This window comes from Sphaerodactylus townsendi, linkage group LG13 (genome assembly GCF_021028975.2).
Source record: "Sphaerodactylus townsendi isolate TG3544 linkage group LG13, MPM_Stown_v2.3, whole genome shotgun sequence".
In the NCBI taxonomy this organism is placed as follows: domain Eukaryota; kingdom Metazoa; phylum Chordata; class Lepidosauria; order Squamata; family Sphaerodactylidae; genus Sphaerodactylus; species Sphaerodactylus townsendi.
The window spans coordinates 35,743,766-35,770,773 of NC_059437.1; the positions used below are offsets into that span (position 1 = coordinate 35,743,766).

A 27,008-nucleotide genomic window follows, 5' to 3' on the forward strand; every position below is an offset into this window, starting at 1 on the left:
GGGTGAAAGAGGATTCCTTCTCCTGGAAACTTAACAGCAATTAGTTCTGTAGCTCGTTTGTCCTTTCTGAGACTTGTTTGTAAGGATCAGTGCATCGGAGGGATTGCATCGGTGAAGGTCCCCTGTGACCCTCACTACGAGGCCTGCAAACTTTCCATGAAGGTGAAGGCAGATGTAATATGAAAACAGAACTCACAGTACATTATGAATATTTGACGCTGAATCATACTGAATCATCAAAGTCAGAATTGTCTGCTCAGACTGGCAGCTGCTGTTAGGTAGTGGTCTTAGGTAGTGGTCTTTCACACTGACAACTACCTGATCCCCTTAATCGGAGATGTTGGGGTTTGAACCTGGGACCTTCTGCCTGCCAAGCAGATGCTCTACCAAACTGCAGTTTGGGCCTGGCTTCCTCCCCTCTCCAGCTGAAATGCTAGACCAGGGATCTGCAACCTGCGGCTCTCCAGATGTTCATGGTCTACAATTCCCATCAGCCCCTGCCAGCGTGGCCATCTGGAGAGCTGCAGGTTGCAGACCCCTGTGCTAGACTTACATCCCAGCTAATGGGACACTGGCTTGATCATTGCTAGTGCAGTCCTATTCCCATGCATCTGGTATCCTGCCCACTTGGGGGATTTTTCTTTAATGTCACGTGAATATTTATTCACTTGTCGCTTTATCGATTTAGGGAAAAAAAGAAACTTTTAAATATGCAACATTGATCAGGTTTGCGGGTAAGGTTTCTTGGTCTTTCCTTGGGTAGTCCAAGAGAGGTCTGTCGGTAGAGTACACGTCTAATATTCTGCTTCAAGGTCACAGAACTGGTTTTTCCAGGAGAGGAATGGAGTTGAGCAAAATAAGGGTACATTGAGCAGTCCCATGCTCTAAAAATATAATGTGTTGCATTCTTGGAGATGCTTGAAGCTTGGCTTGGGCAGTGGTATATGGCACTTTAAGGCACCACTGAATAAGACACGTGTCTTGCTGTTTATGCAGAGCCAAATGCTGTGCATCTAAGGAAGAATTCTTTCCAGTTCTTCTCCTCTTTCTCTTCCTACTCCCCTGCCTTCTAACGTGTATTCTCTTTCCTTTTAGGAATGATGAGGTGGTTGCTGTGGCAAGTATGAACTATGACCCGATTGTCTCCAAGGTTGCTGATGTCATGGGAGCTGGGAGAGCTATCAGGAAAAGAGACGTGGAGTAAGTAGGAGCCCTGGAGTTGAGGCTCCCTTCTCCCACTTCCAGAGGATTAGAGTAAAGGCATTGTGCTCAGACCAATCGTGTGGCACTGATAACACGTAACTCTAAGGCAAACCCGAGCCCCTGTTCTTGCCTTAACCCTAACCCTAACTAATTATAATAGGTTAGGGTTACGGCAAGGGCAGAGGCTCAAGCTTGCCTTAGTGTTACGTTGAGTTCTAGGGCGCAGTCTGAGAATAGGGCAATGGTCAGGTTTAGGTTTCGGGTTTTTGTTACTATTTTGGGAACAATTTATGACTGAATAAATTAAATAAAAATAACAAATTAGGGTTAGGGTTATGGCAAGGGCATAAGCATAAGCATTTTATTGTCATTGTGCACGCACAATGAAATTTACAGCAGCATTCCTCGATGCACACAATTTCAGACTCATACATCATCCTCACTTTCCCCTTCCTCCACCCATCCCTACACAGCCCCAAACACATCAACACGAAGTAGGGGCTCAAGCTTGCCTTAGTGTTAACGTTGAGTTCTAGGGCACAGTCTGAGAATAGGGCAATGGTCCATTTTAGGTTTCGGGTTTTTGTTACAATTTTGGGAACAATTTATGACTGAATAAATTTAATAAAAATAACAAGTTAGGGTTAAGGAAAGGACAGGGGCTCTGCCTTGCCTTAGTGTTACGTTGTGTTCTGGGGTGCAATCCGAGAATAGGGCAATGGTCCGTTTTAGGTTCTGGGTTTTTTTACCATTGTGGGAACAATTTATGACTGAATAAATTAAATAAAAATAACAAATTCGGGTTAGGGTTAGAGAAGGTGATATCCTGAGTATGTGATAATTTATTCTCTGTGCTAGTGTTCAGTCTCATACCTCTTTCCCACCCACACTCCTTTTGGCAGGGTTCTGGTACTGTTAACAGTTGTGCCGCCAATGGAGAACTGTGCTTGCTTGAATTTCCACTCCACTGTGGGGGGTGGTAGGAAGAAGGTGATTTGGGCAATGCCTGATAAAGATGTCAGGAGTGGTGGCAGTGGGATTTCCAAAGACTGGGCACAGGCATAGTGCGTGGCACTGACCTTGCGTCTGAGAGTAGGATGAGCCCAGCCCAACAGGCAGAGATTGACAGATTTTTCAAATCCGACTTGAGATCACGGATTGCATATCACTCTAGCTTTTTTCCTGTCTCTGTGCTCATTCTTGCTCTCTGCATCTGAACTCTACCCTAAATCTCAAAACTGCCTTTCATTGTGAGAAGCCAAGACAGTAGGCATAGACACCAGCACCTCCTCTGAAAGGACTACATATCCCATGGTTCACTGCTAGTGAGGCCATTCCACTGATTAAATGAGGTGAGGCAATCTCTTTTAGAACAGAGGTGAATTCACAGGAAGCAGTCCTTTCCCTCTGACTTCCCTCTAAGTCAGAGAGGTCTTATGGGTAGAGACTCTCCTCTCTCCAACTAGTAGAAGCAGAACATATTTTACAACTTGGAAAAAAGTTACAAATAGATCCAAAGCTTGCACAATTTATACAGATCACACAGATCTTTTGCAGATCTTTTGTGTACAGCTTGTACACAGACCTACATAAGGGTTTATTTTGCAAGATAGCCATCTAGTTTGTATCAAATGTTGATTCTCTTATTCTCTCTCTCTCTCTCCTATTGCTGCTGCAATTTAAGGCTGTTCATCCGTTATGGAACGTACGTATTTTTAAGTCGGTGCCTTTTGCCTACCAACAGTGTGGAAATGACAGTTATCAGCAAAGGCACCCAGATTTGGATGTCCCTCATCACCACTTTATATCTGTGGATAGTTCATCACTTTGTCACCAATCAGCAGAGGTGTAGCAAGGGGGAAAAGCACCTGATGCACTGGTGTGTCCTCCGCCCCACCCTTTCCGCCCCCAGAATACCCTCGCCATGCCCCCACAGGGGCGCGTGCCGGGTGCATAGCTTCCTCCGTCCCCTTGGAGCTACGCCTCTGCCAGTCAGTGAGGCATGATAGCACCTCCCCTTTTGTCTTTAACTTCTTTACTGGCTCAAGAGGCCCCTGGGTCTTCCCAGAAGGGAGGGGAAATCTCCAGGATAATTTGAACATCTTTTCTTTCTGTGAACATATCTCCTGTCAGGTAAGCAAAGATCTGCTTGAAAATAGCATCTATGCTATACTATAGCGAGGGAAGGTCTATCCTGGTGGTGAGCAGACTCTATAGACTACGAAGAGAGTTGGCTTTTCCCGCCCTCAATCTGCCACAAATTATGCCCATGCACTGTGGACAGGACTGTTATATTGGTTACTGATTTGTATGGGCTTATTTGAAAGACTGGGCAACATTGGTGCTGTAAATTGAGTTTAGTACCTGAATGCAGTGATGAGAGGAGAAAGCCATGGTACTGAGAAAGAATAGCACTGCTGAAACACTCTGGAACATGTAGGAGTGAGTGAGTACATGTAGGAACTGTAAACATGCACTGACTAAATAATTGCCTGCCTCCAGCCTAATGTTAACTTGCTCAGGGGAAAATTTAGGAAACTTTCCTACAATGAAGCTTCTTTCTCTCTTTCCTGTAGAACTGGAGACATGTCCTGGCTAACAGGGAAAGGCTCATAATGACCCTGGGAGATGCTGGTTCTGTACCAACGCTATAGTAGCCAGCAGGGAGATGCGTGCCACACACTTCCATAACTTTGACAAATCTAGCATCTTCCTATGAACTTCCCCATGGGCTTTCCTCGTACTTCATCCCCTCCCAAAGGCCCGCTCTTGGGAGCATCCTTGATCAGTTGAACCTGCACCTTAGTTTCACAGAGTGGCTTCCAGAAGTCTTAAAAGCCAACCAGAGAGAAAGGCAGTCCCTTCTGTATAACTGACTTGTCGTGGCCAAGCTGAATGCTGTTTGATGTGTCCTTGGGAAAGCTCTGCATGAATTCAGCAGAGCAGTGTGGAAGAGGAGTAAATATGGTTTGCACATTCCTGGGATTAGTATAGCATAAGATGCCAGAAAGATGAAGACCTCTGAGAATTTCTCCTGGGCAGAGGAATATCTTTATGGATTGTTCTCTGGCTGGCTTCCTGGATGACTTCCATAACCTCATTATTCCTTCTCTCGATTCCATTCCTTTCATGGTTCCACGTCCAAGAGTTTGTATGCTTTTCCTGCAGTCAGGGCAGCAGGGGTCTCAATTACAATAGAGACAACCAACCTGGAAGATGCTTTGGATCCACCAGGAACAGAAGAATTGAGATAACTTCTTGAGCAAGTGTGCCTCTCTTGCAGCCGTGTAGACTGTTACGGCACATAGGTATGATCACCCATTTGGCATACATTCTGCTCCCTTCTGGCTCTCTCATCTTGTTCCCTGCTTGCCCTATATATGGGACTGTGTGTATGCAGCAGTGCTGCACAAGGAGCCTGGAATATGGACACACAGTCCAGCTTTTTTGAGCATCTGATTTTTTTGGCTCAGACCTGGATGGCCCAGGCCAACCTGATCTCATCAGATCTCAGAAGCTAAGCAGGGTTGGCCCTGGTTTGTACTTAGATGGGAGACCACCAGGAATACCAGGTGGATTGGGGCACCTGAGTTTTCTTTTCAAGGCACAGCTTGGGAAGAAGCAGCTACTGAGCACCCTTTGTCCCCACCTGCAGGAATAACCCATCTCAGGCATATGAATCTCCCATGCGATGACTGAAACAGGGCTTCCCCCGCTCACCTTGTCTAGTTTTAGCACGTGCACACATTTCGAAAGGCAGAAACCTAACAACTGCATCACTTCCTCTTTATGTGGTTGAGTTTCTGCTCTCCGCGCAACTGTAAGAGGCACTGAGAAATGGGGACTGTATTTGCCCACCCTGCATCTCCTCTGTTTGTACAACTTGATGCCACTTGCTTTGTTCAGCCTCCTGCAAGCTGTCTCACAATATTGGCTCTTTTTCTAGATTGATAATAAACTAATATATTAAACCATGCTGGACATTGTGTTGTCATTGCCACTATTTTGCACTGGCCCTGCTTCTGGGTGTTTATCATTCTCTTGGCTCGCAAATGTTTCTGATAAAGCGCCATGCTAGAAGAAGCCTTGTTTTGCAAATGGTGTCCTGTAAATGAAGATGGTTTGGGTAATACTGTGCTGCCCTTCTGCTTTTGTGGCTATCACTTCCTATGTCCTCCTGGGTCCCTTTTTAGCATCCCAGGTACACAACGGCACATGCCAGATGGGCAGAGCAGACTGCTAGCTTTTGAACGGGCTGCTGCGTTTCTACCTTTCACAGCACCGAGTTGCACGGAGGTTAGCAGGCTGAACCTGTTTGCCGCCTTTTGTTCCCTTCTGATTTTGAAAATCAAGATGCTGCTGAAAAAGGCATAAAAGCAGAACAGGATAGCTTTTCCTCTCTGCCACACCCCTCTTGCCTCTCTTGCCACACCCCTATGTAATATTTCTAGGGCTGGTTTAGCCTGAAATTAGTGCAGGATGCTAGCTAGAATCCTAGCGTGGATGCATTGTAAGCATTAGACTGAACAATCTTGCCTTAGCTCTTATTCTCAGCACAGGTAGAACATATGCCATTTGCTCCTGTGCAGGTTTACTCAGAAGTAACTCCCATTTTGTGTGTAAAAGAGTATAGGATTGTAGCCTGAATCACCCCAAGGGGAATCTAGCACAAATCTCACCATGCAGTGTTGTACTTTCAGTTGAAAAAACAGCCGGGGAAGCCCCGTACAAATGGACTTACTACTTTTTTTTTGCTGGCGACTTACTGCTTTTTTTTGCTGGTTCTCTGCCTGCAGCCAGCTGCCTGGAAGTTGAGCAGGTAAAGCTTTCTTCCCAATTTATCTCAATTTCAGGAAAAGCATTGCTTGCTAAGTTGTTTAAGCAGGCCTGCCCCAACTTGTGGTCCATGGAGCTGAACGGATTGCCCATCGCTCATGGATTAGCATCCAGCCTCCTGGGGTTGCAAAGACAGGGAGGTTGCCAGACTTTGGCAGGTGTGGGCTGCATTTGACTTGCACAGCACAAGAAAAAGGAAAAGGCTTAATTTGTTTTCTGAGCCTTTGGCAGCAGTCTTGAGTTGGAGATATAAGGTAATGAAGCATCTGATCTCATGCAAATAAATATTATAGAAACTGAGGCAGTTGAAAACTTTGCATCGTCCCTTTGTGAGCTGTTTGAAGGGAAGAAAAGCAGCACAACCAGGAAAGAAGGTGGCCACCTTACAGCGGAAGAGTTGTTTTCTCCTCCCAGAGTCCCATTTTAATCTCTTGGGTTTTACGGCTGAGTGGCAGCTGTGCCTCCCAGTAAGGTCATTAAAATAGCAGATCACTGCCTGATCCAGCTCAAGGGTGGGAGGGTGAAGTGTGGGGTGGTGGAGTGAGACCCACCCGCAAGACTATGGCTCTGCAGACTCCCCTGCCGACTCATCTTCGGAAGGGCCTGATGACATTCAGCGGCTCCCTCTTCATCAACAACAAGACTGGTGACAGTGGTGTGACGCAGACCTACAACCCAGGTATGAAAAGTGCCAGAATTGTCTTCTATGCAATCTGGGAGCAGACCACTAATGCATCCCCTCCCCAATCAAAACATGAGCATTTGTTTATTTATTTAAGCATTTCCATGTCATTTTTCTCTTTTGTGGAGACCCAAAGTAACACCCCCCCCCCCCCCCAAAAAAAAATGCTGTGTAAACACATTGGTCAAAGGGAGGAAAAGAAACAGCAGGGTTCCTCTTGCACACTTTCTCTGTTTGGTGGCAGATCTTCCTCCTAGTTCCAAGCAAAGAGCTCTCAACTGGCTTTAAGAGTACCTGTAAGGAAAAGAAAGGGCAGACATTCATCTTCAAAGTCTTCACAGCTGCTGGCTGCTGTTCCATTCTCCTTATTCTTGTAGTACCCTCTTCTGATTACAATTTTCACAAGTTGGGTTAGTTGGGAGTTGGGCCAATTTGGGTCAGGAAACCAGCGGAGTGTGGGGACTCATGGCCTTCCTCCCCTGGTTATCATGGTTACCATTCCAAATTGGGCCTCTTTGCAACACATAAGAACTTAGTTTGCAGTAGCTATAGCACATCTGTGGAGATCCCATACACACAATTCCATGCTACCAAAGGGCCAGTTCTGCATGGTATTAATTTACTCTACAATAGTCTTTTGTATGTTGATGGTTAACATATTTTCTTTCCAAGGAACTGTGATCAGCAGTGTAGTAACATCACTATTACCAGCATTGAGGTCCATGGGTCTTTTGTATTTATGTATCTTGGAGTAAAAAAAAATGCATCTGCTATCTTTTTGTGTAAGATCTGGCATCCATGCCAAAACAGACACATCAGAAGGGCATATGGTGTATTCCTTGGGTTGAATCCATTACAACAGAACAATCTTGCATTCCTGCAATTTGCTGTGAACTGGGTAAAGCACCATTCCACTCATGTGTTCATCTGTTTATTCATTGCTTTGAGACTTTAAATTGCCTTCATTACCTTGAGACATGACATTACCTTTGCCTACCTTTACTCTTAATGTCATTTTATTTGGCCCCATCGTGTACACAGGATGCCCCACACTTGAAAAAAGAGAGGTATTAACTCGTTTGGACCAAAGGTTCCCTTGAAAATACACTGGTCACTTGCTGCCACCACTCAGGACCTCCTGAGAACATTTTAAATGGCTCCCTGAGAAGTTACCCTTCCAGTTTAGTGCTAGCACAATAACAAAGTGACATCACGGAAACCCTAGAAAATATCTTATAATTAACCTGATTATGGCAGCCAGAAAATTCTTCATTAATAAATGGTTTATTATAAAAGAGAGTGGGAGGGAAAGGAAAAAGGTGTTTGAATTCCAAAAATGGTAAAAAACACAACACAGGGAAAGGCCCTCATTACCGTTTCTGTTTAGGCGATTCATTTGTGGCACAAAAGTGATGCACATTCAAATATACAGCCCCAGGCATCTTCTCAGTGGGTTGAGGATTTGAATGCCATGAAAGCCACAGCGGTACCTTGCAAAACAGCAAGAGAGGCTGGATTGAAGCAATGACTGATCCTGCAACATGTGACAATTGCACAGTAAGTCCAAGGCAAGAGCCTCTCACACACACTATTTAGTACAGGGAACTGTTCATCAGGAAGTTGTCCTGCAGGCATCTCTCTGAAACAAAAGACTACCTGCTTGTTTTATTTATTTTTAAAACTGCCTACTTTGTACATGACGAAGGGCAATATCTTAGAAGTTGGCTTATAAGTATAATTTTAAAAACCCAGCGAACTTTCCAGAGGAAACCATTTTTGAATTAAATTGAATAAAATAAAACTCTCCTAACAATACGGAAGCTTTGACAGAAAATTTGTTTTATTTCCTGGTCCTTTATTTCCTGGTCCTTTATTTCCTTTATTTCCTTTGTTTTATTTCCTGGTCAGGACAGGTGGTGCTTTCCAGTTTGCCTCTGCAAATGATGCTGTATTTCAACATCTTTTACTTCCCTTTCTGGTGCCTGTCAGAGGGACTTATGCTGGAACTTAAGGTAGATATAGATGTTAACAGTTCCTTGAGGGTTTATGTGTAGAGCTCCATTTTTGGAGCATCTTTCAGTTGATGGAGATTTTTGTTGAGAGCATCCCTACTCTCTCCACTCTGCTGGTTGATCCAAAATATTCCTGATGTTCCTCAAATGTGTAGTCTAATGAATTCTATGAGAATGTTGCAAAAGATAATGAGCAGGCACCTCTTGTACCTATGACTCATTTGCATCAGTCAAAACTCTGAGCCACAAGTATCCACAAGTGACACCAGTATGATGTAGAGCTTAGAGTGTTTTAAGATCTGGGAGGCCCAGTCTTGAATCTCCACTGTACCATAGAAGCTTGGGACAGTCTCATGTTAACCAATTTCACAGGGTTATTGTGAGGATAAAATGGAGCAGAATCCAAGCAGCTTTGACAATGTATAAACTAATACATACATTGTATGATTGGTATGTTAGAATTTGGACCTATATGGATTTAGATCTTTTAACATTTTATCTGCAGACAGATGAGTCACAGGCTGGAGAAGACACTTGGGCCCCTTCCACACATGCAAAATAATGCGTTTTCAAACCACTTTCACAACTGTTTGCAAGTGGATTTTGCTATTCCGCACAAGCTCAAAGAGCACTGAAAGCAGTTTGAAAGTGCATTATTCTGCATGTGCAGAATGAGCCTTGGATTCCTCTCAAGGACTTCTTCCAGTTTAAATTCAATATAGAGCGATGTATTTAATTCTGCTGTTCTCGCCTTCCTTTTCATGTTTCTAACAGTTATGAACTGTATCCAAAGATGAAGATTTTCTGTTTCTTTTTCTGCCATAGCTCTTGATATGGTAGTATTAGTCAACAGATTTAAATATTGTAAATAACTAGACGGATGGTGAAGTCACCTATGTCGAAGACTTATGTACCTGACAGTCTCTTGAACTGAGATGCAAATTGCATAGATCTACCCTTGTTTAATTGTAAGACGTTGGTATTTTTTATGTGGATTCACTAAGTTTTGAAATAAATTTCATTTTAAAACCAAAATAAAAATAAACTAATACATCGGTCTTGCAGACCTGTCGCAGCTGGAAATAGGATGGCTTGTTCACAGAATTCCACCATCTTCCTGATGTGGCTGATTTGCCCAAATTTGGACTTTCATCTGGGGAAGCATTGAAGCATTTTGTGCTGAGGAGGAAACACCATCTGTGCTATTAAATGTTGAACTGGTGACCTGAAGAATCTCCGGGAGGGGGCTGTGGTTTCCTGGAAAACTCCAGGAGAGGAGATTTCATAATCTTTCTGTTGTTTTTTTGGTTGAATGATGGAAGCATTTTTTCTTGTTTAAATCAAGCTGGCCTTCCCAAGACTTCTAGCTCTATCCTGCATGCTCATGGGGTGCTAATGATGCCTGTTCCTCTCTCTTAACAGAGTGACTTGAAGGACTGATGATGGAGGGAGAAAGAATATGCCACAAAACAATTTTTAATCTACAAAATAACTTTCATAGACTAGAGCTGGGGCCTAGTTCCTAGAAGCTGATATTAGAAATCAAAATAGGTTTTGCTGCAAAGAAGCCCCCTTTCTAAGATCAGTGGTCTTCACCTTACGGGTCATGACCCTCAAAGCCCCTGGAGAATTGCCTTTTGGAGGATCGAGAGTGTGTACGCCTAGAGAGCAAGGCTGTCGTGTCTCTTGCCCCGCAGAGGGGCAGTGGGATTGCAAGGCAAGGTCACTCTGAAGGGCAGAAGGTTCCTTTTAAGAACAGGAAGATTTAGATGCATGCCTCTTTACCAAAGCCTTCCTTGGTCTTCCCCCTCCTTACCCCACTCAGCCCAGCCCTGCGGACAGAGGTGGGATCCAGCAGGTTCTCACAGGTTCCCGAGAGTAGGTTACTAATTATTTGTGTGTGCCGAGAGGGGGTTACTAATTGGTGATTTTGCCATGTGATTTTTGCCTTAGTTACGCCCCTCCTCTCAGCAGTAGCGCGCAGAACTTGAAGCAGTCTAGCAGGAGGTGCACCTGCGTGCATTTGTTTCCTGCCCAAGGACCGGCGCAGTGGCTGCGTCCTTGCCACAGCCCCGCCCAGGAATGCCCCGCCCCCTGAATGCCCGGCTACGCCCCCGTCGTGCCCCTCCAGCCCCACTGATGCTACGTCACAGTTTGAATCCCACCACCATGGGAACCTGTTACTAAAATTTTTGGATCCCACCACTGCTTGTGGAGTCACCATTAACCCTTCCGTGGCAGAAATTATGCCTGTGGAAGGGAGGGGGCCGTTCGCACGGGAGCATCACTCCCCTCACCTCGTCCTCCAGCGTTGGTCTGGAGGGCTGCAAGGACCTGCCCATGCCGCCTGCCAACCTCCAGGGGTCGGAGGGCAGCATGGGTGGGTCTCAGCAGCCCTCCAGACCGATGCTGGAGGACGAGGGGGGAGGGATGGGAAAGCTGCGTCTTCAGCACGGTGCTGTTCGCACCACGCAGATGGGAAGGTGGCGCTTTCAAAAAACCTCCCTCGGAAAGGGAGGTGGAAAGCGGCGCTTTTGTGCCACTCGGGGCCGCACAGTACGGCACTGCCTGTGCGAACAGCTCCCCAGGGACTGCAGCGCTGCCTGTGCGAACAGCTCCCCAGGGACCGGTGTTTTTCCGTCCCTGGGCCGCTGTTTTTGGCTCTGTGCGGAAAGGGCCTAAAGTTCTTTGCCATTTGCATTGTAGACTTTTTCTTGCCACCAGTGCAGTTGCATAACTTCCTGTTGTAAGTGTGCTTGGAATTTAAAAATTGGGTCTTGGGTCTGCAAACACTGAAGACTACTGCCCTTGACTAATGGGCAGAGCTCTCAACTTGTATTGAGCTAATGTGGGGAAACTTCCTTTTTAACTCTTCTCTTTCTAAATCATGACCCTTTACAGTACAACCTCCTGACCACTTACTATCAGGTTCTCCTCACCGGTGCATACTTGATGATTATCTTAATGGAAGTTTTGCGTCTCTACCTCGGATACATTGGAAACTTGCAAGAAAAGGTAGGATGCTGTGTGTGTGTGTGTGTGGGGGGGGGGGTGTCCCCATTGATTTCTCTAAGAATGAAGAAATTTTGGAGCGTTTGAATCTGGGTGTTCACAGGTCAGACCCATGAATGCTGATAACATTTTCGAGCTGAAACTCAGCCGCTTAAAAATGCCAGAAGAGCCTGATTCTGACTAATGCAGTGTGTGTGTGTGTGTGGGGGGGGCACACAAGGCAATCTTACCCCCCCCACACACACACACACCTTTTCAAGTGCCGAAACAGCTGCTCTAAAATGGCGTCTGAGCCATGGATACCATAACTTTTCGTTTGGCTCCTACAGTACCATTTAATCAGAGTTCACCCTTCTAAATCCACTAAAGTCAATGGGCCTAAAAAAGCGTACCTCTGTTTAGGATGACACCGTAAGCTGCACGAACACCGACTTTTGGGTCTCTTAACCATTTTAAGGGCCAAACCAATGCTATGATTGGGGACATGTGATAGATTTCCTGACACACAGTTTATCACAGGAAGCCATTTGGATCACACTCTAGTGATAAACATCCTCTAGAGCAATTAGTGTTGGTAGAATTAAAAAAGCACTCTGATTGCTAATACCAAAGAGGGAGGATTTCTATTGCAGGGAAAACCAGGGGAAGAAAAGGGTTGCCCAGAGTCACAGTCTCAATCAGCCCCTGCCCACAGCAGTTTTTGAATGTCCCATTACAGCTCCACTCCCATATTGTTTGGAGTGATGATTTTGCTCCTGAAGAGTTTATCAGTTGGGGTTGAAGGGGAACAAGAGAGCAGAATATTCAGGGCCTCTCCTCCCAAAGCAGTTGCCTCCGATATCCCCCACTTCCATAAAATATTGTTAGTATACTAAAAATTACTACAGCTGACAAATGCCTTCAAAGAACGTTTCTAATACTGAAACCAGATTTTCAGCCAGATACAAAATCTTGAAATAAAATATATTAGGTGCCAAATAGTTGGTGACTATATGACTATTCAGAAATTAGCTGATGAATATTCAAGGTTAACATTCGCAGAGGAATGTTTTAAGGAACAAGTTGGTTTTAGCTTTATTACAGGTTTGATTTCCCTTCTTCAGTACAGCAAGTGGCTTCTGCCATCCATGAAAGTTGCATAAGGTGGCTCCCCAGTTTGGACATCCACAGCCCTTACCAATTCTTCTTTTGATTCCTGTAGATCCCGGAACTTGCCGGCTTCCTCCTGCTTTCATTCCTGATTGAACTGCCTGTCCTGCTGTTCCTTCTGACGGATAAGGGAACCATCAGACTGCCTCTGGAGACAGCCGTACATCTGATCCTCCTCCTCTTTCTCACCTCTGAGATTGCAGTTGCCTTTTTTGCACTGAAAGGGATGACCAGACAGCTGGCAATGCGATTCTACCTGAAGCAATTTGAAGAGGAGCCTCAAAAGTTGGGGAAGCCACTTCCAAGTATGAGAGGCCACCACTGAGAAGAGCACCACTGCGGTCCGTTGATTCTGGACTTGCTTTGGGGACTGCATTAGAGCAGGAACACACAGCAGGATTCCAGCTGAAACTATACCAAAGGTGGACTTCAGCAAGAATCTACAAAAACCACTGAAGCATCCTGTTCTCCCCTGTGCCAGTTTCCCCAACAGGAACATAAAGCAAATTGTTAAGAATTTATTACTACAGTAGACAAATTAAACAAAAGTTACATTATAATAACTTGGTGGGGGTTCCCAATGTGATTCCTGCAGGTGCCGCGGCACTCATCAGTGTGTTTCCTAGTGCCCACTTCCCCAAACTAAAGAGCTAATGCTGGAATTTATTTTATTGCAGCAGGTGCGCAGAAGACCCCTTCCCCACCAGGAGGCATCATCTTGGGTCTGCAGGGAGCAGTCATTCATTCACAGGAAGACATTCGGCTTGCAAACTCCCTATGGCGGCACCCCCACAAAATTCTAAAAGTACCTGCAGGATCCGTGAAGCTGGGAAACCCTTATCTATAATCTAAACTTAGCTAAATTTAGCTTAGTACTAGTGATAAATGTACTTTAAAAATCCTTGAAAGAGAAATGCTAGCTGGATATCGGTCTTATTTTAGGAATCCCAGTTTTGTAAGGAGGGACTTTGGACAAGCTTATCCAAAATTCTAGGCAGAAAGAGAGAGTCCCTTTGAATGTCTGTCATGCAGTATGTCTCACTTCAGGTCCAGCTAGAGCAGATGCTGGGTGTTCCTCCTCCTCCTTCTTCTTCTTTTTTTTGTAAACTACAGCCATGTCGGGGAGGGGGTCTGACTCAGTTTAGGACCGATTCAGGGGGGTCTGATTCTGGTCTATACCACTGGTGGAAGGAAATTTAATCTGCTGCCCTGCATTGTTTTCCTGACTTTGGCCCCCAGAAATGCTGTTTGCTCCACTGAGGTAAGACAAGCTGGCAATAGAGTGCCTGTATATTTGCAGCAGGGTTACAAGCTCTGCAGGACACTTCAAGTTACTTCCAGTTGATCCTTGAGAAGTGGGGCATAATCTGCGCTCCCCTGTCAGTAGTGCTACGGAGCTGCCTTGACTGTGTCTTTTGGAGGCTTTGCCTGCAAAAACACAAGAGGGGCAGCGTTAGATTTTGGATGCTTGTCTATTTCCAGAATTTATCCAGCCCAGGAAAGACTTCAGGAGGTGGAAACAAAGTGTCCTAGTCCCATATAGTTTAAATAGGGACAAATACTAGAAACTCAGCATCCCTTTCCCCAAAGCTAATTTTCAAGTGGGTTACAAACTGAAGTATCAAGTCAGTAGAACAAAAAGATATGGATTAAACTGAGGTCAAGAAATGGGAGAGAGGAAAGCAAGACTGATAGGTTGTAGCCCAGCTGCGAGGAGGGGGAGGGGGCCCTTTCTGCAGGGTTGTTGTTGTTGTTGGCGGCGGCTGCTGGAGAGTCGTCTTTGTATACACGATGTCTCATATACACAATAGGAAGTAACATGACACCTGAGTCACATGACAGGAAAAGGAGTCCTGCCTGTGTTAAAAAAGGAATCTTCATACTTGAGTAACTTCTCCTCATTGTCCGGCTGCTTCTTTTGTGTGCATGGGTGTCTGTCTGCTATTTAACAGAAGGTCCTTTCCCCACCCTCGCTCCACACAAACAAAAAAGGTAGCTTATGACACAACAGGTGGGGCTCTGTGACCAACTGTAGGGACCTGATCCATAGGTTGAACCCTATCTCTCTGATTCTCTAGTCAAGTCCCCCTCTGACAGTGAGGCATCACCGTTCACTTCTAACATGTAGTACGCTGTCAAAATAAAGACTATGAATTTACAACGCAAGATCTTGTTGAAAGATTTTGCAGATGCAGCCATCACACTGTACAAAAATTGGTACATAATGTAGGTCACTTGTTACCTCCTCGTACTTCTTGCTCCGATAGAACTCCGCTTTCGTATCGAGGTACAGGAGAACGAGGTCGCAAACAACTGAGGCCTAGGAGGGTACAAAAATGTTTACTTTCTGTGTGTTGTTAAATGCAGCATTAGCTAACATTTGAAATGATCTATTTGATTGCACTACATAATTTTTGAAATGTAATTATCCAAGTCAGCAAACGTGTCCCAATTGGTACACGAGTCAATGTACATACTGTGCTTGAAACTCTGAAAGGACATGTGCATACTCGGCACTGTTGGTCAAATGTGGATGATCTTGCTTAATTCCTTGCCTGCTTAATTCCTTGCTTAATTCCTGGTCAGGTTCAGCCTGAGGTTTTTTAAGTCTCTAGACTACAGATTTCCATCAACACCCCACCCGTGCCCATGTTGCTTCTTATTATGTGCTGAGCAGCAGGAAAAAACAGTATATCAAATGAACAGGGGGTGACCAGGATATTTTCTCAATTTCATAGTAATGGGGTGGATCCTGCGACTCCATTCTATGAACAGTGGTCCCTACTCTAGTAGAAATTATGCCGCAAAGCAGAATTCTAGGATCCAGAAAATCATTAGAATTTTATTCTCTTTTTCCCCTTTACCACATGAATACAATCCTGGTGGCAAACCATCTCTGTGAGTCTCTTGACTTGAAAACCCAATGGGGTTGCCAAGTCAGTTTCAACTTGACAGCACTTTACACACACGCCTTGCGCTTGCCTTGCGCTGCCTTGCGCCGCATGCACTAATGCATAGCGCACACACACCCCATCCCAGGCAGCTAAAAGACTCTTACTTAGTGGCCTCTGTATGTCTTGTCCAAAATGGCAGGCAGCATCTTTTGCTGTCCATGAGACATTTGCATACCCACTGGAGGCAAATCAGGAAGTAGGAACGTTTGTTCTGCAGTGCCCAAGATTTTTTTGGAGGGGAGGGGGGTGATTAGGAGCATACTTACAGCACTGAGAAAGGCAGCCCCTGTTCCCAAGTTGATAGCTGTAGGCACAATACTAAACTTCCCAGCCTGAGGAAGAGGTGAGGAAAGGGAATACAATGAGAGAGAAGAGAGAAAAATCACTTAAGATATTTCCTCTATTAAGATATTCTCTCTATTCAAAGGAGGTGACCAAAATGGTAAAAGGAAATGGAAATCCATGCCCTATGAGGAGAGACTTAGGGAGCTGAATACATTTAGTCTGGAGAAGATAAGGTCAAGGGGTGACATGATACATATATAAATATTTGAAGGGATGCCATGTTGAAGAGGGAGCAAGGTGTTTTCAGCTGCTCCGGAGACTAGCTTACCGAGTATTGGATTCAAACTACAAGAAAAGGGATTCCACCTTACCAAAAGGAAGAACTTTCTGACAGCAACGGCTATCTGACCAGTGGTATAGGCTGCCTCAGAGGGCAGTGGAGTCTCCTTTGAAAGTTTTTAAACAGAGGCTGGATGGCCATCCATTGGGAGTGCTTTGATTGTGTGCTCCTGCATGGCAGGGGTTTGGACTGGATGGCCCTTGGGGTCTCTTCCAACTCTATGATTCTATATTGTTGTAGGCTTTTTTGCCTAATCATGGCAAAAGTGGGACAAAAGGTATGTTCTTTCTTTATGTTACTGGCACAGTGAATCACTATTGTTCTGATTGTCTCCACTTTTGAGCTCTGAAGGCAGCTTACATCAATTTAAATCCAATATTTTAGTTGAATTGCTTTGTGTGCTGAAAGCCAAACTAAGAGGTGTGAGAATTGATTGATTGATTGATTGATTGATTGATTGATTGATTGATTGATTGATTGATTGATTGATTGGGTTTATAGACCGCCCTCCCCCGGAGGGCTCAGGGCGGTGAACACATATAGATAGAGCACAATAACAATTTAAAACCACAATTTCAATAAATACAGGCTCTAATAATTAAAATATAAACCCTATCTCGTCTTGAAGCAGCATTAAAATTAGCATTAAAACAAGAATGGGATCTGCTATCAGTTCCCTCTAACCCCAAAAGGGGAAGAGACGGTAGGATCCACCGTCCACCGAGAAGACAAGGTGAAGGCCTAAAGTCAGATTAAGGGAGGCTGGGCATCCAGCAGAGATTGTAAAAGACAAAAGGATAAAGAGGGTAGGATGCTTAGAGGATTGGAAGGGTGGAGGAGATAATTGGAAGCTGCCTCTGATAGATGTGACTGTGGAGAAGTTCCTCAGGAAACGCTAAAATTCACATCACCCATAGAGACCCATGCTGCCATCCCCCAGCAGGGCCCCTGTGGGAACAATTCAAGCATGTACCTGTCCTTGGACAGAAATGTCAAAGCGGATGCCGTAGAGTTTCAGCAGGGTCCTGTAGTGCTGGTTTAGTGGGTCCTGATAGTAGAAGGCCATTCTAAAAAGAAGCAGTGTTGATGAAAAATGCATCTGCAAAATGTGTGGAGATTAATTGCAAATGTGAGGGATCTATACTGCATGTATCACCATTAGTCCCTTTGAAAGAATGGACTTGCAGATCTTTCTTGTAACTTCAAATTGGCTGGCCCAGGGCAAGATACCACAAGATACCAGGGCAAATTGGCTGGCCCAGGGCAAGATACCACTCAGCCACACTGCTCCTATTTCTTTCCCTAGGGGTGCCACAAATCGGCCAACAACAACTGCCACCAATGACTCAGAGTATCTCCTGCATTTCCAGCTCTCTGTTCCTGCGTTCCCATTTAGTGGATTTGCCTGCTTGCCACATCTGCCCACTCCATTCCTACATGCTAGCATGTGGGCACTCGACCGCCACGTCCCAGTTTCATGCTATTGCATTCTACGAATGAAGTGGGTACCAATGCCCCTGCTCATTGCCACATTTCAAATAGCAAGATCAAATAGGTGTGGGAAGTTTCCAGGGATCGGGGTTAGAGCATTCAAAATATAAACATTTAATAAATGAATGAGAAGAATACGCATGGTCTACATAAACACATTAGGTTTAGCAAGGGTACAAAGAAAAAGTGAAACCATGCTCTCCCCTTTCCCTACACTTGACACTTGTCCCAAAAATACATGCTAGCTAGTATTACTTGAAGTTGCAGTAATTTAAAGTGACCTTAGTACCCATAATTGGAACAACACTCCCACTAATGTTGCTAATGTCTAGCTTCAATGAGCTACAGTAGACCCTCCACAGGTTACCTCAAAGCCAATGGGGGCAACTGGGAGAAGATGTCTGGTTGTCTTGCAGCCAGGCAACATAACATCTGTAGGCTGGGGGTACCTTCTTCTGTGCTGTGCTTGGGGTGCCAAAAAGATTGAAGCAGGCCCAGAGACTTCGTACAGCAATCACGCAATACTGTCTTCTGACATTGAAAATTATGCTGGAAATCAGCCCCAGTGCAAATTAAGTCCTGGTCCCTAAAATCTTGCTGGGATCATGATGGTGAGTGACATCCCCCTCCCCAAAAATCCAGCAAATGTTATTTGCACAGTGTCTCCCTCACCTGAAATTGTATTGCTTATCCAGCAGGCTGAAGGAATAGTGAGGTCTGCATTCCGAGGGAGGCTGATCCAAGTCACAGTTCCAGTCAATGCGCAGGCCGATGGCTCCCCCCTGTGTAGAACCAACAACACTGACTAAAAATTCCAGTTCGTAGCACCTGATGGGCAAATTGCACTGCTGGTTGTTGAGTGTGTTATTTACCATTAAGTCACTTTCAACTCAAGATGATCCTATGAACCAATGTCCTCAACAATGTCTTGTCATTAACAGCCTTGCTCAGGTATCACAAGTTGTGGGCCACGGCTTCCTCAATAAAGTCAATTCATCTCATTTTGGGTTTTCCTCTTTTCTTGCTGCCTTCAATTTTGTCTTTTCCAGTGATTCTTGTCTTCTCATAATGTGTCTACAGTAGCCTCAGTTCAATCAATTTGGCTTCTAGGGACATTATTTGTTTTTATTGAATACATGTTTACCCCACCTGTTTCCAGGGATTCACATGTACATGTGGCAGATTAGATGAGATCAACAGCCTGCTTCAACATGATTCCCCCCCATTCCAGCACTCCAGAGGTAAGGTAAAAACCCAGAGGTTACAAGGGAGTGGCTGTAGTACTATTGATTCTTTTCCATATATGGGGTCTTTTCACATATAGGCTTCCCCATAATTTGGGTACTAAACTTCAGTGGATTTTCTCCATACTTCCCCACTTGCCCATTTCCCACCTGTCTTCTATTTGTGGCCTGTTGTTAGACCTCCAGAGGAACTGGTTGGCTACTGTATGAGACAGGATGCTGTAGGTGGGGCACCAGTCTGATCCAGCAGGGCTCTTCTTATGTTCCCAAGAGCAGGCTGGCTGTTGGCAAGGTCAGGCAATTTACCCCATTTCCAGTCCTGCAATGAACTTACCAAGAGGGCAAGATTTGCAAAAGTCTCTCCAGCAGCCTTGATCATGTCGTGAATACGGAAGACAGGACAATAAGGACTAGAGAGGGCATCATATCTGCATCCCTTGAAGTAGGAGTCATCTGCGGTCATTAAAGTGTTGGTCCTACAAGAAGAAGAAGAAGAGTTGGATTCATATCCCCTCCTTTCTCTCACATAGGAGACTCCAAGGGGCTTACAAACTCCTTTCCCTTCCCCCCTCACAACAAACACCCTGTGAGGTAGGTGGGGCTGAGTTCTTCACACAGTTCTTCTTGTGACCAGCCCAAGGTCACCCAGCTGGTGTGTGTTGGAGTGTACAAGCTAATCTGAATTCCCCAGATAAACCTCCACAACTCAAGCGGCAGAGCAGGGAATCAATCCTGATTCCTCCAGATTAGAGTACACCTGTCTTGACCACTTCGCCACTGTTGCTCCAAGACATCAAGAAATACTTGTTTCAATAATTCACTGCTTGGTAGGGAGGAAAGATCATGCCTGGAAAAGACAGTTTCTTGATTTTGCTTGATTAATTCTGACCCTGTACTTTTGTACTGAAATTTCCCCTTGAAGCATTTCTAATGTTCTGTTCATTTGCTTCATTTAGGTCAGCAACAGTCTAGTGGGAGACTGTCCTACTGGTTTCCAAATACTACCATTTTATTGTTAGATTTGTGTTTGTGTATTCTTTTGTGTGGAGACTGATCATATTGTCCTATGTAGGCAGCAGAAGAGCACTGTTGACAGATGATGACACACATTTCTCATTGGAGGATGAGTGGTGTCAGTTTTACTCAGAAAAACCAAACCAGGTATGGGGGTTCCTCCTCCAGGTGGCCCTGATCCAAAGTGTTGCCTTTGATAAGCTAGAAAACTGGGTGCTTTCAATCACTGATCACCCCACTACTAAGTCCCAGATTTTCCAGGGCTTTTAGTCTCCAGCCTCAAACTGTTAAAGAATCTCAATTCTTACCTGGAGAAATTGAACTTAGTAAAGTTGATACTGTTTTTAATAAAGAGAGTAAAATTCTCCGCTTCAGCCAAGAGTGGTTGCCTAGATGAGAGACATAACCAACAGACCAATGACTAGAGGAGTTCATAGTAGGAATAAGACAATTTGGAGTACGGCCTGCTAGTTCTTTGCAGTCTGGGACAATAAATTAGATGACATGGTCACCAGAAAATGAAGGGATTGTTTGGATTTTTGGCTTTTCCCCGCCCCCCATAGTTCAAAATATTTTGACTTTAAAAAATTTAAGAGTACTGGCATACAGTCCCTTCATTTGGCTTTGTGATTCCTAAAGAGGCAACCAATCAGCTGCTTCTGGACAGTGGAAGAACCAGTTGCTTCCATGTTTGATTTGTTTTGGAGGTTTGGCCATCTGTCTAAAAAGGTATGGCTGCAGATCCAGTGATTTCAGCATGTTTGTGTATTTCTAAACTGTTGAAGGTGATCAGAAAGAAGAATTGCTGCTCATGGCGTGTGTACTCAACCCGTTTCTGCATCTGTAAGAGGGTTTCAAGAGAAGTGGTGCCTTTCTTGGGTTACTTTCCACTCTTCTAAAAAAAGTACTATTTTCCAGTTCAAGGACTTGGGGTAGTGGTAGTAGGTAGTGGGCTGGTAGTAGGCTGCCATATAGAAAGTTTTTATTAAGTAGGATTTCTTGAAGCAGAGCAAGAACATACCGGGGCATGGTCTGGTTTTCCACTGGACACCACCCGTAGATCTCACAAGTGCTGTGGGAGATGTTAAAATTGACACACCTCCCTGTTTTGATCCCTGCAAGAGAGCAAGACTCTACTTCAGTGCTAACTAGCTGTGTCCTTTGCATCCACCTACAAGACAGCATCCATTCAGATGAGAGGGGAAAGAGGGCACACTGGCACTTGCCAGAGGACTAAAGGCCACTGGGAGGCTATCATGCCTCCTTTCCTAGAAGACACCATTGCAAGAGGAATATCAGTCTGGATCTAGCCACACTGTACATAAGAAGCACATGCTGGGAGTTTTGGAAGAAACAGAGACAGAAGGATATGCAGGGAGTTTACTTTTCTTCTCCCTGGTGGAAAGTGCTCCAACTGCCCTGAGATTTGAAAAGGATCCCTCTCCTACCAGAAGACAAAGGCCCCTTCCGCACACGCAAAATAATGCGTTTTCAAACCACTTTCACAACTGTTTGCAAGTGGATTTTGCCATTCCGCACAGCTTCAAAGAGCACTGAAAGGAGTTTGAAAGTGCATTATTCTGTATGTGCGGAATGAGCCAAAGAGTATAAAGGAGTTCCACCCCTTTCACCTGAGCAAGACAGCTAGTGAGGAAATATCATCCCAGACCAACTGTAAATTCTAATGAGAGTTTAATTGCTATCCCCTCTCTGCCTTTCCCTTTCACTCCTTGCATGTCTTATTTTTTTAGATTGTAAGCCTGTACGTAGGGTTTGTCTTTCTTTATCAGTATAGACTGTTTTGGGAGACAACAGTCAGAAAACCAAGTTGTGATAACCAAGCACAATTACACAAACATATTAAAGGCTGTTAAGATATCTCAGGGAATTTCAGGGATGACTCTTTGTTCCTAGCACAACAGCTCCAAAATTCCCTTCCCTACACCCAGCCCTATTTCCATCAAGCAAGTGTCAGGCTGAAGATACCCTTAAGGGAGGAGGTCTGAATCAAGGAAAGATGTAACACAGTGATGGGAACCTGTACATTTGGAAGTATCTTTAACATAGGACAGAAAGGCTGGAAAAGAGAAAGAGACCAACTAAAATTATGTCAGCTCTAGCAGGGTGGAACTTCAGGGCAAGAGTCTTAGTGGTGTGAAAGATAATAGTGGGATTGGGGGTAAGAAGTGGACCAAGAGGTAAAAGGATTATATTACCGTTTCCGTGGATTACTGGCTGTCCTGCAATGCAGTCTGAATTCCCTCTGCAACTTCCATCAGGAACAGAAGGATGCTACAAAAGAGAGAAAAGTGCAACTCTTATTTACTTAGGTGGTTTGTTACTTCTTCATACATTATGCTCAAAGTAAAAAAAAAAGGTGAAATTTAAAATAAAATCAACAAACCCAGTATAGCCACCACAGAAGAAGTATAAAATAGCACAGCCACAGGTAAGGCAATGTCAGATAATGACAGGAGCACAAAACAAAATCTCCCTAACAAAACCAGCAAGGCTGTCTACAAAGCAAAAAGCCCTTTTCAGGCCAATGCAGGGTGTCTCTACCCTCCACCCTTTTTGTAGAGTTTTATACCATATTAGCTGTTATGGCATCCCCTAAGGCACAGGTGTCAAACTCGCAGCCCTCCAGACGTTATGGACTACAGTTCCCATCATCCCCTGCCAGCAACAACTGGCAGGGGATGATGGGAACTGTAGTCCATAACGTCTGGAGGGCCGCGAGTTTGACACCTATGCCCTAAGGATTCTAAAAAGCCTGATGTGACTTGTGAACAATCTCGGTCCTTGCCCTCCTCATAGAACTGTCTGTCCCCTCAGACAGGCAAATACTGTAGCAGAGCTTGTAGTGGAGATATTAGCATAACATGGAGATCGACAAAAGGCCATTCCACCCACCCTGCTGCTGCAAAAAGGCAGCTCATTCACGCTAAGAGAGAGCTACATGTTGAGAGGAAGTGACTAGCAGATGATGCACATAGGACAAATGGCTTGTGATATCCCATGCAAGAAGCCAGGAAGCTGTGCACTGCTGTTGAAAGAGCCCATGCACAGTGGAACTCTATTGCAGAATGGATGCTGAGACTTACCTCTGGGCAGGATCCTTGTACTTGCTTTGGTGTAGCTATGAGATTGGTAACCACAAAGAATACATTTTCTCCCTAGAGCGTTTTTGAAAAATGCATGTTTAGTTTTTACACAAAGGTGATTTCCACATGAGAATGGGTTTGTGTGATTGCATCATTACTGCTGCAGCAACATAGCACAGGATCAACAGGGCGTCCACATTGCAGGTTTCCCTACCTTTTCCCTATACAGACTCCATCAGCAGCTACTCCTCCTGCCACCTGATAGGCCCTTTTTAATACCCTCCCTTTCTCCCCAGTGTGAACCCAAAGTGGCTTACAGAGTTCTCCTTGCCCGCATTTATCTTCCCAACAACTCCGTGAGGTAGGTTAGGCTGAGAAAGTATGACTGATCCATGGTCACCTAGTGGACTTCTGTGGCATGAGTGGGAATTGGAACCCAGGTTACCCAGAAACTAGTCCGACATTCTTCGCCCCCTGGTTTTCTGAATCCTCAGTTTTCATTTTTAAAAAGTTTCCAGCTCCTTCTTTTGCATGGGAAAGGTAAACAAAGGGGCTAGAAACTTAATTTTTAAATAGTGAAAACTGAGAGGTCAGAGACAAATTATTATAATTATAATTGTTATAATTACTTTTCTCCCCTAAAACACAGTCCACCAGTGGCAGATGGGGCAATGACTGTGGCAGGGGACGTGTTTTGATGTGAGTGAGATCAGGGAGATTGGGACTTTCTTGTCCATGATTTCCCAGTCTGATTTCGCTGTGACCTTTTCCAAAACACTCCTGAAAAATTGGTTTGGGAAGAACTGCAAAAAGATTGGAAAAACCTTGGAGTAGGGCTGCATTGCTGTTGGGAAATGGGGAGGAAATGTGCTTTCCGGTAGAATTGAAGCTTGGGCAAATTACTCATGCATAAGTGTCCAAAGTGTTGCACTAAGAATACTAGACTGAGTTTTGTATTAAAAGCTGCCAGTTATGCTGTTACTAGGTGGTTTTCTGAAGAACATGGTAATTTCAAAGTGTCCTCTGCCATTAGTGGTCACTTCAGATGGCAGATTATCCATGCCATTACTACCGTGTATCCCCGAAAATAAGACAGTGTCTTATATTAATTTTTGCTCCCAAAGATGCACTATGTCTTATTTTCAGGGGATGTCTTATTTTTCTGCTCCACAGCTGCATGCTCTGGTTGATGGGCATGCTTCCAAATAAAAACTTTGCTACATCTTACTTTCGGGGGATGCCTTATATTTAGCACTTCAGCAAAACCTCTACTACATCTTATTTTCAGGGGATGTCTTATTTTTGGGGAAACAGGGTATGGAGCAAGATCCACTGGAGAGTCTTCAGTACAAGCCCCTAAGGTTGCCAGGTGGCCAGTATTGATCCAGGCATTTAAACATCCGGTGTTTCTCCATTTTTTCTGAACAGTAGGTGAAAATACTGGATTGTTTGAGTCAACTGGCAACGTTACCAAGCCCAAAAAGTGAAGCACAGTGTTTGGGCTTGAAGGTGGTGGTGCAGAACCCGAGAATGGTGGAGCAGCCACTGTTGCCAATTTGTGCTTGGGTTGGGTGCTTCTCCGAGCACACTGTATGTGCTGGAAGAATGTGCCCAGCTTCAACGTGTCTGGTATTTTTTAAAATAATAACTGGCAACTCTATAAGCCCTGCTGAAATGAACCAGAGCAATATTAGAACAGGGGGTTCTGCAAATAAATCAAAATATTAAATAAGAACAAGTGTTACTGGTCCACAAAAATGTCAATCTCCAGCTCTGGAGGCAAACCAGTGACTGAGGCCGGGTCAGATCTAGCCAGCCAGTTCTGATGTTGTCTGAAGCGGAAGCATACCTGAGGAGGTTTCACATAATCTGCTGCATCCCACAGTTGGTCCCCAAGCTCCTTGATGTGCGTGACCGAGATCCCTTTCAGTTTAGTGATCACAGAGAAGTGAGGATCTGAATCTTTCTCTTGGTAGCCCTTTTTGACTAGAAACACCCACCTGCAGGGCAGGGAAGACAGAAAAGAAGTCAATATACAGTCTCATGCAAACTTGCTCATGTGCTAAAATAATATGACAGAATCATGCCTTGGAGAGCCATTTCTCAGCCAAAGAAGCACCCCAGCGTGCTGCCTCTCACTCTTCAATAGCCAGAACCCACACATGAAGCTGCCTTACACTGCTTCAAGCTGCTGGTTTACCATGGCCAATATTGTCTACTGACTGGCAGTGGCTCTCTAGTGTTTGACACAGGGATCTTTCACATCATCCACTGCCTGCTCCTTTTTATAAAAGACTAGAGATATCAGGAATTTAATCGGGGACCTTCTGCATGCAGAACAGATATTTTGTCACTGAGCCCCACCCCAGGTAGCTGCGTATTTTCTGGCTCTGCTGCTGGATTGGTTTTTTGTTTGTTTTGTCTCAGCCGGAATCTTCACCTTCAAATATTTCATCAGGCAAAAACCTGACAGGAATTCTGTAGCTATTAATAGCACAGGATCACATAAAAAGAAAGGGAGAAGATAGCAATCACAGATGTAGGGGACATGCATGAAGAAATCAGGGAACTAGTGCTGCCCTCTTCCCCTTTCCTCCCCTTCCTCACTCCTTCACCTAGAGCAGCTGAGACAGTCTGAAGTCCTTCTAAGACTGCAGGCTCAGCCTTCACTCCAGGCACTGCAGTTCACAGAACCTGCTAGTAAAGCCTGTGAGTGACTTGCAGTTTTGAAGCCATCCGCCTGCCCTACCCACCAACCCTTCCTCTTACCCAAAGATATAGCCCAGTATCCCCAGCTGGATCAAGCGGTGCAACACTCCGACCTTTCTGTTCCTGGTCAGCACAAACTTCTCTGTTTTATAATCCAGAAGGCCTTGAAAGAAATTGCTCCAGGGATCCTCCATTGCTGGCCGGCTGTGAAAAAGTAGTGGATCCTGAGAGCAGCTGACAGGCACGATATCTTGGCCAGTTGCCCAGTTGGAGCTCAAAAGGCAATTAAGAAAACAAAGAAACCACAGATGTTAAAATATGTATCAGCATCTTCAAAAGCAGCAGGCAGGGAGAGGAAGGGATGTAAAGTCTGAGCACGTGGACAGGATTGGTAGAAGTTTGAGACCTATCACCTGCTGGTATGACCCTTGCCTCTAGTTGCTGCTTAAATCTACGGCAGTGAACTGGTTAGAGACAATAAATGCCTCCCTGAGAGAGAAGCGGGTCGCCCCTGCCTTGAAGTGGGCTGTGGTGCATCTCCTCCCAAAGATACCTACTCTGGGCCCAGGAATCTTTTATTTTAAATCTTGGATAGCACTTTTATACGCATGTCTCACCTATTCGTACAATCCTATGAGCTAAATCAACATTGTGACATTAGGCCTGTTACTCCCTTTCACTCTGATTTATCTCATAGGATTATTGAAAAGGTAAAATGGGATATTCCCTGCTGTTACCTCAAGTTCATTGGACGCAAATATTAGTACGACTCCTGTGCAGGTGTAGCAACTGAGATTTACAAAAACACAACTTCCCTAAATTGTAGGTGAAATGTGGTAAACTATAGGCAAGGATTAATTTTACATTTGAAGTTCAAATGTCAGCTTGACCGACACTTATTGGAGAATTTGACATTCCATTGGAGAAAGAAAAATAAAATTGCATTATGATGGTGTATCGGTCTTGAATGACT

At 44.7% G+C, this 27,008-nt stretch overlaps 3 protein-coding genes across 11 annotated transcripts in view; 2 read left to right on the forward strand and 1 right to left on the reverse strand.

Moving 5' to 3' along the window:
- AIFM3 (apoptosis inducing factor mitochondria associated 3) overlaps positions 1–5,178 on the forward strand; it is a 49,347-nt gene extending 44,169 nt beyond the window's left edge. For 4 of the 5 annotated variants that reach the window (XM_048514350.1, XM_048514353.1, XM_048514351.1 and 1 more), the window contains 3 exons: positions 1,096–1,200; positions 2,888–2,908; positions 3,780–5,178. In XM_048514350.1, the coding sequence (XP_048370307.1) occupies positions 1,096–1,200; positions 2,888–2,908; positions 3,780–3,819 (166 nt within the window). In that variant the 3' untranslated portion in view covers positions 3,820–5,178. The remainder of the gene's footprint in view (positions 1–1,095; positions 1,201–2,887; positions 2,909–3,779) is intronic. The other variant, XM_048514352.1, reaches the window with a different exon arrangement.
- Positions 5,179–6,552: 1,374 nt separating this feature from the next.
- On the forward strand, positions 6,553–13,298 carry LOC125443101 (transmembrane protein 17B-like). The gene is made up of 4 exons (XM_048515012.1): positions 6,553–6,718; positions 8,630–8,733; positions 11,635–11,748; positions 12,947–13,298. Exons 1-4 carry the CDS (start codon positions 6,601–6,603, stop codon positions 13,217–13,219), a joined length of 609 nt encoding a protein of 202 aa, XP_048370969.1. The 5' UTR covers positions 6,553–6,600; the 3' UTR covers positions 13,220–13,298.
- Positions 13,299–13,399: 101 nt separating this feature from the next.
- P2RX6 (purinergic receptor P2X 6) lies at positions 13,400–26,332 on the reverse strand. Of its 5 annotated transcripts, XM_048515007.1 has the most exons (12): positions 26,096–26,332; positions 25,176–25,326; positions 23,327–23,398; positions 22,439–22,514; positions 21,244–21,337; positions 20,531–20,611; positions 19,543–19,684; positions 18,637–18,746; positions 17,447–17,540; positions 16,115–16,180; positions 15,137–15,214; positions 13,400–14,322 (listed from the first exon to the last, which is right to left on the reverse strand). In XM_048515007.1, the coding sequence occupies exons 1-12, from the start codon at positions 26,227–26,229 to the stop codon at positions 14,284–14,286; spliced, it is 1,137 nt and encodes a 378-aa protein (XP_048370964.1). In that variant the 5' UTR covers positions 26,230–26,332; the 3' UTR covers positions 13,400–14,283. The 5 variants fall into 5 exon arrangements, with proteins under 5 accessions (XP_048370964.1, XP_048370966.1, XP_048370967.1 ...); XM_048515009.1 differs by lacking the exon at positions 23,327–23,398; XM_048515010.1 differs by lacking the exon at positions 20,531–20,611.
- Positions 26,333–27,008: the final 676 nt, after the last annotated feature.